The 17,582-nt window shown below is 31.4% G+C and overlaps 1 protein-coding gene across 1 annotated transcript in view; it reads right to left on the bottom strand.

The window, feature by feature from the left end:
• Nucleotides 1-2,784: 2,784 nt before the first annotated feature.
• LOC149425115 (myrosinase 1-like) overlaps nucleotides 2,785-17,582 on the bottom strand; it is a 46,853-nt gene continuing 32,055 nt past the window's right edge. Inside the window, exons 6-7 of the mRNA XM_089650970.1 lie at nucleotides 14,759-15,000; nucleotides 2,785-3,101 (exon numbers count right to left, since the gene is read on the bottom strand). Of these exons, the coding sequence (XP_089507096.1) occupies nucleotides 2,963-3,101; nucleotides 14,759-15,000 (381 nt within the window). The 3' untranslated portion in view covers nucleotides 2,785-2,962. The remainder of the gene's footprint in view (nucleotides 3,102-14,758; nucleotides 15,001-17,582) is intronic.

Below are 17,582 nucleotides of genomic sequence, written 5' to 3'. Positions count from 1 at the left end.
TGTCTGATAAACCGTCGTAAACTAAGGCGTGAAATAAATTTGACAGCTTAAATACAAACTGCGAGACCCGCTTTTGCCGCTGTATCGCATCTACGTAGAACGACTTAATAATTTAACTATATATTGTTTTCCGAACATGTAAATAAATAAATATTTTTGAAATGAGTAACTTTGAAATTACTAACAGAGATTAGTAATAGAGATAAAACAGTTTGTGAACACCAACGTTTAATTACCACCCCGTACTTCAGATATTCCCACTAAACCCTGAAATATCCAAAGTTTTTTCAAAAAAAAAAAAAAAAATTTCTCGACATATTTGTTATGGAACACAATTTAATTTTATGAAACACACAAATATTTCGTTCAACACTTTTAATTTAAGCCCTGTGGCTATATATCACATGTTCCTGCTAAAAAAAATTGTAAAATCCCGTGCAAAGACATCTCCTACATTTTACTTTTCTGTTCCTCTTAAGCCTTCCTTCTTCACTTTGTAATTATATTGGTATCTTACACAAGTAATATGCTTTCATTTGTTCCCTGATCTGACTTATTTGGAATTAAAAGAAGAATGTAACCGTATCTCTATTATAATATAATAATAGAGATACGGTTTCACTCTTACGATATTAGAGATACGGTATCTCTATTATCATATAATAATAGAGACACCGTTTCGGTAACAGATACAATAATAATATAATATCGGTACGGTTAAACGAAGAGTGTAACCGTATATCTATTTTAATATTATTAATATCCATATTCTTCAAAAACTACTTGTATATTTTTTTAAAATTCTTCACTTTTATAACTCTTAGTATAAATTCTAACTCGATAACTTATGTAAAACTTATTTATAATCTATGTAAAAGCCCCTATGGGCGTATAACAACAACAATAAACAATAAACAATAAACAATATAATAATAGAGATACCGTGACGGTTACAGATTCGATTATAGTATAATAGAGATACGGCTAAACGAAGAATGTAACCGTATCTCTATTTTAATATAACTCAAATATTTCGTAAAAAACTTTATTATTTATTTTCTGAAATGTGATATTTCTTAAACATTTTAATATTATTTTAGGTGTCATAATTAAAAGTGATGTAAACAAAGTGATTTCGTTTCATTTAAATAATTTGATTAAATGATTTAGTTGCACTGTAAATATATACATCCAATTGTATAATGCGATACTGCTCGATTTTTCACTCAGTTTCTTTTGGGTGCTACTTAGGAACCTGAGGCCGTTAACACACAATCTTAAAAATGTACTTGGAAATTACCGAAAGGGCTTCATCTTTCAACAACCATTCAGTGATCTGTAGGTTATAAAATAAACACAATTGCAAAAATTTTATCCACATGCTTGGTAAAATAAAATTGGTCCCTTGAAATACAAAATTTTCAATATATTTCATAAAAAAATGCTCAAATTATGTAAAACAACCCGTCCTTAGTTTGTCAGAATTTAGTTTTGGCTTAAGACGATGCCATACGTAGTAATGCAAAATCATGTGTTTTTGGTTTGAAAATTTGGTCGCCTAGAAATGTTTAAGATACTTTAATTAAATACTGCGAGTAGAATACATATTGGCCTTTGAAATAATCGAGTATTTTTTACATAAGTCTTTTTATAAGCCCAGAAAAAAAGAATGTATAAGGCCTATGAAAACTGCTATAAAGTTCAAAATCTCCTACTTACGAACCCATTTTCGGTTATGATTTTATTGTATAATGTGGCAAAATAAGTTATTTATAAAATGATCGAAAAAAAATTAAATATTTATGTCTCGACATCCACAAAATAAAATAAAAGGCACTTTTTAGCCATGTTTTTTTCTTGCATAAATCAAAACAGGCGTATAGTGTTAAGCGGGAATTTAAACCTTATCGCCATCTATGTAAGGGTTGTTATTGATAGGGGCTCAATTTAAAATATTACACGACGTAGTGCATCGCCTTAAGATGTGATATTATCCTCAACTCACTTAAAACAGAGAAAGTTCTCATTTATTTTCTGAAAATCGAATTCACGATATTTTAGTACACTTTCTTAAACCGGTTTACAATTCCCAATAGTCAATTGGCCTAGTGACGCGTTGCATGTTCTGACTCTTATTATGAAATCGTAAAGCTGCTGGGTTATCCCAACTAAGCCACAAAATAATGATCCCTTAGTTTTAGTATGCAATACATCAAACAAATTGCATGAAATAATATTTTCCCCACTTAACAAGTAACCGCATACGGTATTTCGCTTCTTATCGGTTTTCCCTTTTTCGTATGCTAATATAATGGATTCGGTTGAATCATAGCATTACAATTTCGGTCGAAATTTTTATTTTAAGGTTAATACTATCTACCTATTGATGTTGAAAAATATACTTAATATATACTTATCGATAAATACAATTTTTTATTTTGAATTTGTTTTCATTAATGAATGAATGCAAATCTAAGATGTCGAAATTAACCTATTCCCAACATCCGATCGAGCTGAAACTCAGCAGATACACTCGTTGACGATGGCAATGCATTCTTTCAACTTTTAGTGGTAATCACCAGCAAATATATACATATGCATTTCTCTAAAATTGGATGACATTACCGCAGTTAATATACGCAATAAATCTCGGTCGTATCCAATCGGGATTTGGTTTGGTTAGTAGAGTTGTCGACTTCAATCAAACCAAAAAAAAATTTTAAGCTTAAAAAGACATTTGAAAGTAGATGCATTATAGTAAAAAGACAATGTTTTAGTTTGATGTTTTTATTTACTCATTAACAAAGAAAACTTGAAGCAGCTTTTTTATTGCATGTCGATAGGTATATGAAAGAAATTTGAATAATTTAGGGTTCATATCAAATAAAGCATTATTTGATGCTCGTCATTTTTTTTTATCAAAGCCGTCGCTACAAGGGTGATATGTTCTCAGTATCGAAACTCAGTGTTTCTTAGCTGCAAACTTGTCGAAGTCGATAATCCTGGACTTGACGATCTCCTTAAGGTTGTGGGCAGAAAGGCGAGGGGTTCTAGTCTTCTGGGGACTCTTGAAATCCACTTGATGCAGTCCAAAGCTTTCCCTGAAATAAAATTACACATTTTTACTCATCATCAAAATGATTTTGGACCAAGACAACAATTTTTACGTCAACTCAACTAAGAGTTGGAAGGAATAAACATGGGTCTTGAAGAAACCCGTGTTTGTTTTTCAAATGAGTCTAACTTTCACCCTGAACAGTATAGAACAGGGTGTTCTAGGCCATCATTTCAATTTACGGAGAGAAGGAAGGTCATTGTGCATATTAATTTTGTTTAAATTGGCAAAATTCAAAATTATCTGAAATATTCTAGTCGAATTCAGACTTAGAAGAGATGAGATGTTGAATATTATACTCCCTCCTGCAAACCCGGGTTGTAGGAGGGAGTAAACACAGAGGCCGGCAAATCGTTTCACAACCGAGCAGTTGAACTTAAGAACGAGTCGCAGAAACGACCAGTTCTCATATAACAAATGTCAGCCACTTACAAAACTGTTTCCATTCTATGCACCGGTGCCGAGGGGAGCAATGGCGCTAGTTCCTCTGAGCATCCATTGAAATACCGATAGATCAAGGACAGAATCCCCATCTGTCTCACCTGTGCTCTAAAGACTGCAATTAATTTGTTAAGATGGGGGAATCAACCGGACCGCCCGTTTCTATACAGAGTCAATGTTTTTTTTCGAGTATTTTGGGGCTGCAGACAAGAGGTGGCTATATTAATTATTAATGAGTATTTTTTAATAATATCAGATACCTTAAAAATGTTTCGAGATCTAGACACGTACTTTCAATCAATTTGTTATCTGGTTACAAAAATAATAACTACCGAATAATTAAATTTTATATTTAACTTTAATAGAACTTCTCGATGGTCAAAACATTTACTTAAACACATGTTACGTGCGCTTCATTACGTTACTTATAAATATGTTTCAACTACTATCCCAATGCAATCGTTTTCCAAGTTATTGGTTAATTTACCGTCTCAACTGTGCCATTTTTTGTATTTCTTCTCAAGGTCATGTCCTTCGTCTCTTATTGCTTGTATATAATTTTTGAAACAACATTCTTTAATAATTACATTGCTTTTGTGTTTTGATCAAACTTTTTACTAATGAAAACACCAACCACTATCGACGTAATCTCAAGGCGTCTATAACTTTTTCTGCCCCAGATAAAATTGCTTCCTAAGGCTTTAATGCTAATAATTATTTGATAATGAGTTCAGGAAGGCTTCAACGCAACATTATCCTTAGTCATCAATGTGTATAATTTTTTGATCGAATTGCATTTAATTATTAAATTGGTCAGTTTTCAAGGTAGAGCAATCTAAAACTGAACTGTGCAAAAGACATGCGCTGTTCAACCGTGGTGCCATAAGTGAAGGTCATCGAATATTTGGACCACTTTTAAATTACTCAAATTAAGTATTATTTAACTGGTAAGGTTGTTAAACCATACAATAAATCTGCTATACCGTTTAAAATTTAATTTTCCAAGATGGTGTTATTAAATTTATTAGTAGATATAAGTTAAATAAAACTGAGTTTTTCTTCGTAGTATGTGGTCAAACAAATATAGTAATATGTGGTCAAACATGGTCAGACATCCAAATTAATAGACTAGCCAATTTCGATGATTTGTCAATAAATGAGTCTGACAGTATACAGGCAACTCGCATTGTAATATCTTCGAAAATAAAATCTACTTACTAATTTCTAGTTTTTTTACAATGGGTGCGCAAATTGCAGGCTGCGTAAAAAAACTTTACTACATATCCAGATCGGGTACACAAAAGTTCGGTTTTGTTTCCTAATTTAATCTTTGGTTCACTATTTAGTCAGCCACTTTTACAAATGTGTCATAATTTAGCGTCGCTACGCAAGGCTATTCGTTTAAGAACGTACATTCAGCGGTGAAAATGTTTGCCTTACTTTAGCGCATTTTTTCTGCTTTTCTGCGCATGGTCTGGTTATTTCAATGTACGCTCTATAGTGGTCAATGTACGACTGATGTCATAGATTATTCAAAGCGTTCTCGAACCCTCCTGGTGCATAAATATGTTCACGTGGTTTGTACCCAGATTTCATGTTAATGCAAGTTTATTAATTTTAATGTCTATGGGTCAAACACGCAACAGTTGCCACCGCTAAACTAGGTTGGTTGGAAAAACACAGAAAGAAATAAAGAGCTATAATAATCTCTACTTTTTTGTTTGCTTTATAGTTCCATTATATTGTTTTTGTAATTAGACGGCGAAACATCAGTCACGACAAAAATAATAACTTGGAACTTTAAAATTCTTATTCACAATAATGAAATAAAAATTTTAAAAATTTAGTTTTGCACTAAGAACTTTATTTCATATTTAAATATATGTAGTATATGTAGGTAGATACATAAAATTATTTGGAACTATTGAATACACGTAAGTATCTATATCTATTTTAAATTTCCCAAAATAACAATGTATACAAAACTATAATTTAGAGAACGAGTATATTGTGGTTTCTTGTGAATTAAGACACAGAAACAAATAATTATTTGCACCTTCGAAAAAAGCTCAACTTATCAACTCATTATAAATATCGAATTACATTCACTTAAAACCTGTCTGATTAATAATAATATTTGGCTAATTTATATAGCGCCGTTTTCATGAAAAATCACCTCAAGTGCGCTGATAATATAATATACAATTATTACAATGAAATTATGATTCGTAGCTGTTAAGACTGTTAGGTTAGATTGGGCTCATTACGGGCATATCATAATTACTGTTTTCAATACAACTTTAATGATAGGTATTCACCAATCTCAGATACGACCCTTACAAAAAATGTATTAAATAAAAAATATATATAACACAACTCGTTAAACAGCTTTACACACGGTGTATGTAAACTAGTAGTACAAGCAGAGAACATTGTGAATCTATGTACATCACGTAGAGAACTCACAATAAAAAACCCGAGCATTTGAATTTTTTTGTTATTTTTCATACTTTTCAGCAAACAAAAGGGTTAAAAAAGATTTGGAGCCGGCTTTCACACATTTTAAAAGACATCAAACAGCTGATATTAAGAGTCCAACGACCATTGTTTAAAGGACATCAAACAGCTTATATAAACACTCCAACTACCATTTTTTTCGAATTTGTCCTAAAGAATTCCAACTTCGGACCCGATTTACTTGAAAAAAAAATTGAAAAAATATACCGCAAAATTAACTTCAAATATGATGTAGATTTACAGTTTCTCGCTTGTACTACGAGTTGCCAGACACATTGTAAATCTATTTGTATGCGGAGAAGGAATAAGTCATCCTTCTTTAAACGATAGAGGACATACCTACAGAATACGCTGAATGAAAAACTCAATTTTAATCCAAAATGCAGGGACGTACCTATTAAAAAGTTTTACAGCATGTGTAGTTGGTGAACGAAAAAATTTACGTATTTCCACGGAAAAGTACAAAATTATTTTCTTAGTCCAGATTACAATCGGTAAACGTCCAGATGTTTAGTGACAATAATAATACCAAGCATCGTATTCAATTTCAAAGACACTTTTTTTTTAATTTGTCTACGTTGAAAGGAGGATTTAGGCGTTTAAATTTTTTCATAGCCGAAACAGTTTTTTGAAAATATAATACTTGTAACAGTTTTACGCCTTCGGAAGGCAAAACAGCTGTCATTCGTGAAAATATATAAAAATATATGTTTCATAAATAAAACGTTTGTGTAATTAAATAATAATATTTTTACAGTAAAAAAATCTTATAATTAAAATAAATAAACTGTTTTTGTAATTAAATAATAATATTTTCACAGTAAAAAAATCTTATGATCAAAATTTGTAACGCCTTCTAAATGAAACCATTCTTTATAATCCAAGCAAAGTGTATTTTATTAACCTTTGAGCAGCCACGTATTTTTCAATAAACTGACAAATTATACAAATGAAATGGAGTTTTTAATGCGTATTTAATAAACTATCACTCGTGACCGTAGCAATGAAAAAAATTAAAACTAAACATGCGTTTATGAACATTACCAGTTTCAATTTCAATTTAAAAAAAACCCTTTAATTATTCATAACAAAAAGAATTAATAATTAAGTTTAAACTAGAAACACACATTTTTTCCTAATTATTTTATTTAAGAAAGTAATTTAAAGTGTTTCTATCATACGCGCATTCCCGTTAAATTTTATTTTATTTAAAATATATGTGGGTACTTGAATTTTTCTGAGCCAGTAGTTCATGCAAGAAAATCAAAACTAAGATCTAAGACATAGTGAAAAACGCAAAAGTAAAATTTACGAATATCCACATTTTCAAACGAAACTGTCACAGAGAAAACTTTGTATAGTTAAGATTTTGTTTAAAGACGCAAAAATTATCAAAAAAAAGTTACACAAAGAAGAATAAAATTATGCAATTAATGACTTTATTAAATTTTTCTTCAACATTCCTAAGTAGAAATCTATTTTATACGTAACTGTAAAATTTCAATAAAATTTGTAAAGTAGGATTAAGTGATTCCAGCTGGCGGTTATTCGTACTTGACTTTGATAAAATAATTAATCTCCAACCGGTCAATAAGGATCACACAAGGCGCGCAGGAAACGGTCATTATCTCAAGTGATGCTGGGCGAATTGAACGTGAATGAATGTTGTACCACATTACTCAAGCTTCCATACGTTGTGGAAGAAACCTGATCAATCTCATCTGGATATCTCGCAATAGTGTCATCTGCACAGCCCCCAATAGAATTCTTGTGGGTATAAACTTTGAACTGTTTAATGACTGTTTAACTGACACATGTCGCATCGTCCTAAATGTTTAATGTTAGATTGTATTATGAGATTTTAGCACCGTTTTTTTAATGCGGGTAATTGACTTGATCATTTAGGAAATTGTAAATCACTTTTAAAAAAACCTCATACACTATCAGAAATCCTAATAATTTAACTGAATGAAAATATGACAAGTAGATTCTTCGCTTAGTGGAAGATTGGTGGCGAGTTTTCGATCGAACCCAACTCCATTACAAAAAAAGTATTATTAATTGTATCTCCACACAACATCTCCAAGGATGACAATGAATGAGATTTCCTTCAATGCATTATGGAGTTACTATAAAAAATAAAATAAATTCAAATCGATTTACCCGGCAGAGCCGGGTAGTAAGCTAGATGATGATGAATGGTAAATAGAAAAATTTACTGATAAAATAAATCACACTTGGGTCGGTTTTTTCATATTTGAGTCGTGGTTTAGTTAAACTTATATCTTACCCAAACTGAATATACTGAGCACCATCATAAAATTTAAAAATATTATTTATTAATATGATGCATAATCAGAATGGTTTTCACCGAGAATTCTTATCCTACAAACGGTCGAGAAATAATAATAAAATCTCGAGATAATTCAATAAATTATAATTTTGACGAAGAACCTTTTTAGGGTACATTTAGAAGTAACTGCAATGAGCGCTGAATTTTAACCTGTTTAATACTGTGTCCTCACAACCAATCGCTTCCAGTTCGTTGATGTCAATATCATTATCTTGCAGGTACTTAAGGATGCACTTGGTTATTTCACTGCCGGTTCTAGTGTACCGTGATCGACCAAGCTTACGAATCACGCTGATATGCTCCTGTTTCCTTACGCTTCCGTATATTTTAGCTCATTTTTTCTTGAAAGATAGTGCAATGGATCCAGAGCTTTAGTGTCTAAATTGATTGCATAAAATCACTCATATTAAATAATTATTAAGAACGATGGCGTCCTTTTATAGTAAAAAATACCACAGTACGTCAATTTGTTATACGGTAAAAATCATAAAATTGTATTGTGAGCGTAAAAGCAAAATTTAGTATTTTTTTCTTTTTACTTTTTCCAAACACTAGGCCCTATTCGCGATCTGAAGTTCTTAAAATATTTTTCCATTGATTGGCACGCAAATGCAAATACGCAACTATTGAGCTCGAATATCAGAATACGATTCGACAGTCAAAAAAATTGTTTTTTCGACCGTCCCTGGTCTATAAACTCGCTATTAAATAAAAATCGAGCAAAGATTTTTAAAAGAGGTACAAATCAGGTCGAAAAATATTTACCGCTTAAAGGCTGTTGGATTTTCTTCAATCTGTTAACGCAATAAGTACGGCATTATAAATGCAGAGAATCCGCGTAAGTTGTAATTGGATTGCGTGGATGAATTCTGAAACTATGAGCGAAATACATATTGTTTAACTTCATACATTGTCGCGCTTATCTTCTTGCAGATTGTATGAGTTGAGTCATCCAATTTACATGACAACGGGTTTCCAACAATCAAATATTTCAATACACTACACTCAAAAAAAAGTGTCACTACGCAAGGCCTTATCCATAAATACTCTGTAAATTATCATCGTAAGTATATTATAAAATGCATGTGAACTCACAAAATGTATAATTTCATCATATAACACATTAATTCATTTCGGAGAAAGAAACAAACCCGAATTTTTTTTCCCCAACAAATTTGCGATTTGATTTTACACCACAATTGGCAAGCGATGAAAACATTAAAATTAAATTAAAAATAGTGTAAAACCTATTTTTTATTAATATATTTCCATGATTATATTAATAACGCCAATTAATTTATATATAAGTTCAATTTCATAGTGTTCACTCGCCATTAGAAAAATAATTAGCTTTTTATTAAATTTTCATCAATGGCATCATATTCACTGATAACTCGACACTATTGTTATTATTGTAAAAAAATATTGATAACTTAATACAAATACAAAAAATAACACACCAAGCGTCACTTCGTCAGTTATTAAATAATAATATTCTACTCGTACTTACGCGATAAATAATATAGTAAATATTTTCAGTAAAATCACAGAACCCGATACGTGATTGATGTCATTAATGTCCGATAAAAATTTTATAATTTTTTAATTGACTTAATAAAGAAAATATACAATTATCACTGTGTTTTGATTTGTCAACCGTTACGATAATATTATTGTAATGAAATCAAAGTATGCACCTTTTTAGTAGATTTCTCTCAATAATTAAATGCCGATGCATTCCACCAACAACCAAAAAAGCAGACTAAAGGGATTGGATTGGAAGAACTAACGATTTTTTATTTGGGAGATTGTAGGGAAACACTGTGATTAAGTGTGAGATTGTTCGAAGGTTAATAAGACAAATTATATTATTAATGTCAATTGAGGATAATACACAGGATGGGACTACATGACATATAATTATAGTTTAAAAAGATCCGTGCATCGTACGAATTCAGCAACATAACTTGCAATTTATTTAACAATTGCCTGCATTCGATTATAGGGTTCGCTGCAGCAGTGGGAAGGTAGGTACTTCCATTTTAAGGTACCGACTAAAAATTCTGTTCCTTGAGACAAATTTGCATAAAATTATGTGTCTACAATCTTTTGTTAGGATATTAGTCTTACAATAAGTATTACGACCTGTCTTTATGTTATCTGTTCTGATATGTAGTTTTAGGATTAAAAACTGTCTGATTATTCTAGAATAGTTATATAACATTGAAAAATGCCTTGTTGTTATGAGCATTACTGATTTTTTTATGTATGCCCACCTTAAAAATATAATACCTTTATTAGTTAGCAGTTGCTAAGTTAACTTTGGTGTGTTTAATTTTACTCTAGTACAAAACATTTACAATCTTGAACACTCAGTGCCTCTGTGAAAATGTCAACAATAATTAATTTGAACGTAGTATCTGGTTTTAATTAGGTAATGGAAGCATAAATTAAATGCGGATAATTGAACTTACTGCCTGCCTCTTGTCAGTAAACAGCATCCAATAACAATTATTAATTTATAGGCATTTTTATTGAAAAAGTTGTAATAAAATACTGAATCTTGGGAAGTAAATGCAGATTACCTTGAGGTTTCAAAGACACAACCTAATTACAAAATTAAATCCATAGCTCATTTTCATACAAATACATAAAAGGTCGCAATGGCCGAGTGGTTATAGGCATTGTCCGGGTAAGACAAATATCCTGGGTTCGATTCCTAGTGGACATTGTTACCTTTTTTTATTTTCCATGTCTTATTCTGTTGCATGTTTCGTTTAGATTTATAAGTATTATGTACTTCTTCAAAGAGTAAAGACAAAAATTTATCCTACTTTCAACTAGTTAACATACATAAATAAAACATTTATTCGGATGGTGCGTTTAGTCGCCATTCCACTTCTAGCCCAAGTTTATCTTTCAGATTCAGATAATAATTTCCGATGGGTGATAATCATACATGAAAAAGTACGAGTATATACACGGATTACGAATAACCTGACAATATTTGGAAAACTACCACTATCATAATTATAAGCGGCAGATGATGATTGTGCAATGACGGAGGACTTCGAGAAGCCAGTCGAGGAATTGAATCTACGAAGCCAAGGTAGGAACCTGGCACATTTGTCAATTCAACTACTGACGGATTTATTTTTATATACACACACCCGGTCTTTTGGACAGAACCAGCGAGTAAATCACACCCCAAAGTTGGGAGTTTAATAAGAATGAACACAAGACGGAATAAAGAGCTTTTCAACGCACACTGAATTTATTCCTTTTTTCTTGATCAACGAGTAAAAGTTGGTAGGTACTTTTACACCCCATGAGATTTTCTTCAATTTTATAATTTTGATGTAATAATCTGAAAGAACAAGCCCTGAACTTAAAACATTGTAGTCTTTCTCAGTTTGATATGAAAACGAAACTTCTAAATAATTTGAGTATTTATAAGGATTATCTAAACTATTATATATATTTTTTTAATTCATCATCCCCTAAATCCCAAGTCTAACTACTCAAAATGCACTCTCATAATATAATACGTAGGTACATTGTAATATTTCACCAAATTTCTTAAAATATCATTTTCTTATATGTATATAAACGATTAAACTGATTAATCGACGATTGTTAATTTATACCATAATTGATTTATATATGTATTTTTAATATTTTGTATGTTGGTCATCGGCATTGAAACTAGTTTTTAATTAACGGCTTCATTAGCGAGTCCACTGTAAAACGCATTCTCTAACCACATATTCTACACGTTTTGCATTTTATAATAAATAACTTCCTAGATAAATGATCGGACATGAGTACGTGCACAAAAGTGCATGTTTTAAAATTAATACATTTATCGCAAGACCTATTTTTTATATTAGTTTGCTACCATCCCAAACATTCGTGTTACTCCGGCACTAGATTCTAATAACTGAGGTTCGCTCGGAGCTTACATTTTAATTTATTCTGACGTAAATATGTAAACATACATATATATTATTTTTTCACAGCGATCCTTACGAATGTAAGTTATTTATAGTTAAGATTTAAAAAAAAAAACAGTACCTTACAATTAAAATATTTTATATAAAACGGTTTAAAAATTTTATAAAACGTTTTTTCTTCTATAAAATTAGTGGTAAGCTCCAGATTTTATTTTTCTAAACGTTGAATTAGTAACTTTCCGAGTGATCCCTCTAGAAACATCTGAGATTTACGTTCATAATACGATCATAAACAATAATTAAAATAAACCAAACTGAAAGATAAATTTTCAAATTTTAATAGGGCAAATTCGACCGTAAGTCCGTCCATTACAACGTGTCACGCACCGAATATAGTTTTAACACGACTTCATCACTTGCGTCGTTAACATTCCCACATTATTTTAGAGATTTTTAGGGCAAATTCAACCGTAGGTCTGTCCAATATACTGGGGCGGCGCATCCCATATTTGGGTGCATGAATGCTTCACTTACGTTGTTAAGATTCTGACTTTATCTCGTCTTAAGACCCCGTACTAGGCGTTCAAAGATAGTTTGAAAGGGAGATATGCTCATACGAATGTTAGAGGGAGCGCGTTAATATTAAAAACAATAATAATTCATCGAAAATGGTGCAAATATTTAATAAAACCCGACTCGTGTGAAATAGGGCAAAAATCGGTCGACCAATGCTTTATTTACATTTAAAGATACACTGTAATTTTTTTCATGCTTATAACATATCAATAACAAAACAAAATGTGATTTTAATAATTTTCGGAGCTTCCATTGCGATTTTTTTGTATCGAGGGACTTTCATATAACTAACGTTTCGGCATAACAAATGTTTAGATATTATCTTTAATTTTTTTTCGTAACTCTTAATTAAGGTTTATGAATGGTGTTAGGTTTATAATGAATTATTAAAAAACGGTATTAATACAAATTATCATTTTATTTTGACCGTACGTCTCTCTTCCAATTAATCACTAATAGTTCTGTGAACAGCTACATAGAATACGTCGAAAAAATAATTTTTCTAATTTTCTCCGATGTAATAAATCAAAACCTAAATTTTCTCTAAAATCATACGATTTGTAAGTAGGTACTTAAATACCTGCTAATTATAAACCATATATTTTTTTTAACTTTTTTTATTTATTAAGGAATGATACATATCTCAGTGAAAATTATTATTTTTCACGTTATTCAGGCAGGAGGAACTAAAACATTAAGTCCATCCGCTCACAGGGCAACTGAAAACAAAACTTATTTCAATGGCAGTCCCGCACACGGCGCAATTACCTAAAAAACAGTTTTCACCTGCGAGGCAACCAGTCACTCGCAACTCCGCCTGCGCGTTTTCAGTTGTAAATAGTAGTTGTCAATAAATTTGCGACAGCATATTTAACGCAATATGATAGTGACAGATGACAGCTGAAGTGTTGATTAAAGAACTTTAAATAATATGTGAAATCGTAAACTTGAGTTGCGCCGTGAGAGAAGCTCGATCGCTAACCATTTTAAGTTTAATTAAAAATGCGAATTCAAAATAAACACGACGACTTCACATTTGACAAAAGAATCTTTACTGAACCATAAAGTTAGCCACCTTATCAAAGTAGGACTTGAATAATAAAGTGGATGTTGCAGATTTTATAAATTGTGAACGGAATGCACAAACAGAGGCAGACAGACGAAATGCAAACAAAAACAGAAGCAGTAAAAACAGGACTTCGCTACGCTCAGTCAATGAAAATCCTTTATGTTTTAGACTCTCGTAATAATTTTATAAAATAGGAAAATATAGACGCAAAAGTTTTTTAACCAAACAAGATCTGAATCATATGTGAAGTTAGGATTCCCTATTACTGTACAAAGACATAGATAATAGAAACATGGGAGATGGGCCGTGATTAGTATGAAATCGGGGGCACACGCATGTCGCCAACGTCATTAACCCACACTACGGCAAATCGCGTCCACATCTAATCACAACGGCCTTTGTTTATGCCTACACGCCAAACGCATAACTTTTATTGGCTCCGCCGTTTTCCTAGTCCGTACAGTCTAGTCGTAACACAGCTACAATCCACACAGCTCCAAGCAATAGTTCTTTTTTTTTTCTTCTATCTATGATTATACCTAATGGTAGGTATTTGGTCCCTAAAACAGATAAAAAAACTAAAAATAAAATAATTTTAAAATGGTGGGAGCCTCCAATCTTGAATTAATTGCACCAGATGACCAGATACAATGCAGATCCGCATTGGATATCTTACCTATAATAATAGCTAACCAATAGCTGATATCAAATTAAAAGTTTATGAAAATACTTACGAATATCCTATCAGCCACTCGAAGCTGTCCATCAGTGACCAGGCTATGTAGGTGGTGACGTTGATCTTGTCTTCGTGTATAGCCAGAAGCAGTTGCTCCAGGTAGAGGTTGAAATACTCCACGCGATTGTAGTCTTCCAGAACGGGAAGATCGGAGACTCCGTTCTCCGTTACCACTATGGGAACGTCTCCATATTCCCGTTTGATCCAGTTTAGTATCTTCCGGAAACCTTCAGGGAAGACCTGCAATAAGAAAATCATATGAATATTTTTTTATTATTTTGTAATGTTTATTATTTAGTTCTTTATCATAGTTTCCCTAAAAACATGATTTGTGTGAAAAAATGGGAAATTACAGTGATTTTCCTATTTTCTAAACATTCCTACGTATATTCTTAAAATTTTCATTTCTATACATCTCTACAGGTGCGAGCAAGGAGTTTTTTTTCTATTTTAAACCCGTAAACACTTCAACAAGACCACGATACGGGTGTAAGACCAGTATGGTGATCGAGAGAACTCAAATAAAATGTAACACGTAAAACGGGTAAATTGAAATAAATTTAGAAGACAATAATTATTAAAATCATTTTCGAAAATTTATAGAACTACTTTTATGACCAAAAGGTTCACACCGTCAATTTCATAAGGTTTTTCATCGGTTATTAAATAACTAGCTGTGAAAATCCCGGTATATTATGGCACGTATTCATTTGCGAGTGTATACACATACACCTCATTATAATTCCAATTATGAAAAAGACAATTAAAATATTTTTCTGTAATATTATATTATAGGTAGGTAACTACCTAATGTATCTAGTAATGTGAATTTGTTCAAACAAACAGTTCCAATTTTGAAAATGAAATCGAATAATTAAGAAAATGTATTTTTAAATAAAAGTAAAAATATAAGAATTTACACCAACATTTTTTTAATTCCACGGCTGAGAAAGGATTCCCGACCAACTGTTTGGAATATTATGCTGACCAACGAACTATTTTAAGAACGATGGCGGAAATTCATTAAATTCAAAAACAATAAAAATTATTTATTTCTTTCATTTTAGAATGTTACGTACCGAAATTACTTTGTTTACATTTAATATATTTTAATTTAACTTCATTAAATGGATTAAATAATGGAAAAAAAAATCACCGTGTTCGGAATCTTTTTTAAATCAGTGGATATCAATACGAATGCTGATATCAAATAAATAGTGCAAAAATCCATATTTACAGGGTGTTAGTGGACGTACTTGACTTACTTTAAACAGTTTAATAATCATTTTTTATTTGGAGTAAAATATGTAAATGAAATTTTGGTCTCTGGTGAATTTTTTTTAAATCCTAAATGTGTTGTCACTAGTTACTCAGCCGAGTAACTGTTAAACCCCTCACATCTACAATTATCACTGATTTTCTATGTTTTTTGTGGAAAAAACACCAAAAATGTCATCCGAGACCAACATTTAATTTACATTTTTTACTCCAGATAATGTCAGGAATCACTGGTTAGAATAATTCAAGTACATCCCTCAACACCCTGTATACACAACCAAAGTAAAAATTGTGACTTCCTTATCAAACACAAGAGTTCCTCTTTTCTGATAAGGTATAATGTTATCTTATCTTATATTAAGTCTATTGTTTCTGATGTGGAGTTGAACCGTTCTTTCATTCGACCAAAAAATATGTAAACGGTGCGCTACCTTATCGCAACCCTGTCTTGTTTTATAAAGACAGGGTTGGTAGAAATATTATTCGTCGCATTATTCTTAGCAAGAATAAATCATTAAAAACGTACTATTATGTAAAAAAAAATCTATAAGTTATCAAATAAAACAAGTTGACGAAATAATCTGTAGATGACATTGACCTAGCATTGACATTCCATATTCTCAACACGTGTTCATTTAAGTAACTTGACGAGGCACAAAAATAATGTAATCTACTAGACGAGTTGGTTAGAGTGTCTGATAACCCGACAAAAAGATTTATTGGAGATGGTAATTGCGTAATAATGGCGTACCCACTAACCGGCGAGAGGTGCAATAGGTAACGCTTATTGCATCAGTGTTTTATTGTGATCTTAGCGGTATTTAAACTTTTCCTAATTACCACTTATATAGATTGTGAAGCGAGAATCTTACTAAATTACTGACACTCGCGCATGGGATGATAATACGAAGTCTTTCACTACATTCTTGTTACAGAATTATTATTCACCCTACTCCTTTTTTTTATATCCGCAACACTGAAAAATAATTGTACCAGAGTATTTTAAGTATTTTTTTATTAGCGATTAAGTATACTGAAGAATATGGGACCTACTTGACTTCCGTGATTTCTTTTTTTCAAAACCAAACAAAAAAAATCTTCTGCATGTTGTCACTGGTCACTCGCCGGTAAACGCCCAACACCTCACCCCGATCCCAACTGTCCAAAATCTACTGTTTTTTTTAATACAAAATATGGTGTAGATAAGGAAATATGTTTGAATATTAACAGTTTAAAAAATAAAAATGCGCTAAAATGGGGATTTTCCTTTTGGGATGAAACGAACAAAAGTTATGTAATTAGATACGTCTTCTATAAGTTCTGTTTAAGGTTCTTTTACTGACTGCTATTCTTTTTTTTTTTTTTAATTAATATCAAAATTTTTAAGGCCATTTTCAAAATGTTTGACAGTTTGAAAATGGCCTTGAAAGCCGAAACAGCTGTAACAAAAAAAATATATGCAGAACTTAATAATTATATTTTAAAATTTGATTTTAATTAAATAAAAAAAAATGTTGTACAAATAAAAAAAATAAAACACAAAA

This window comes from Hesperophylax consimilis, chromosome 3 (genome assembly GCF_061612785.1).
Source record: "Hesperophylax consimilis isolate HC1 chromosome 3, BYU_Hcon_1.0, whole genome shotgun sequence".
Taxonomy (NCBI): domain Eukaryota; kingdom Metazoa; phylum Arthropoda; class Insecta; order Trichoptera; family Limnephilidae; genus Hesperophylax; species Hesperophylax consimilis.
Note: the sequence above shows the minus strand (reverse complement) of the source record. Positions and strands in the feature narration are given on the sequence as shown.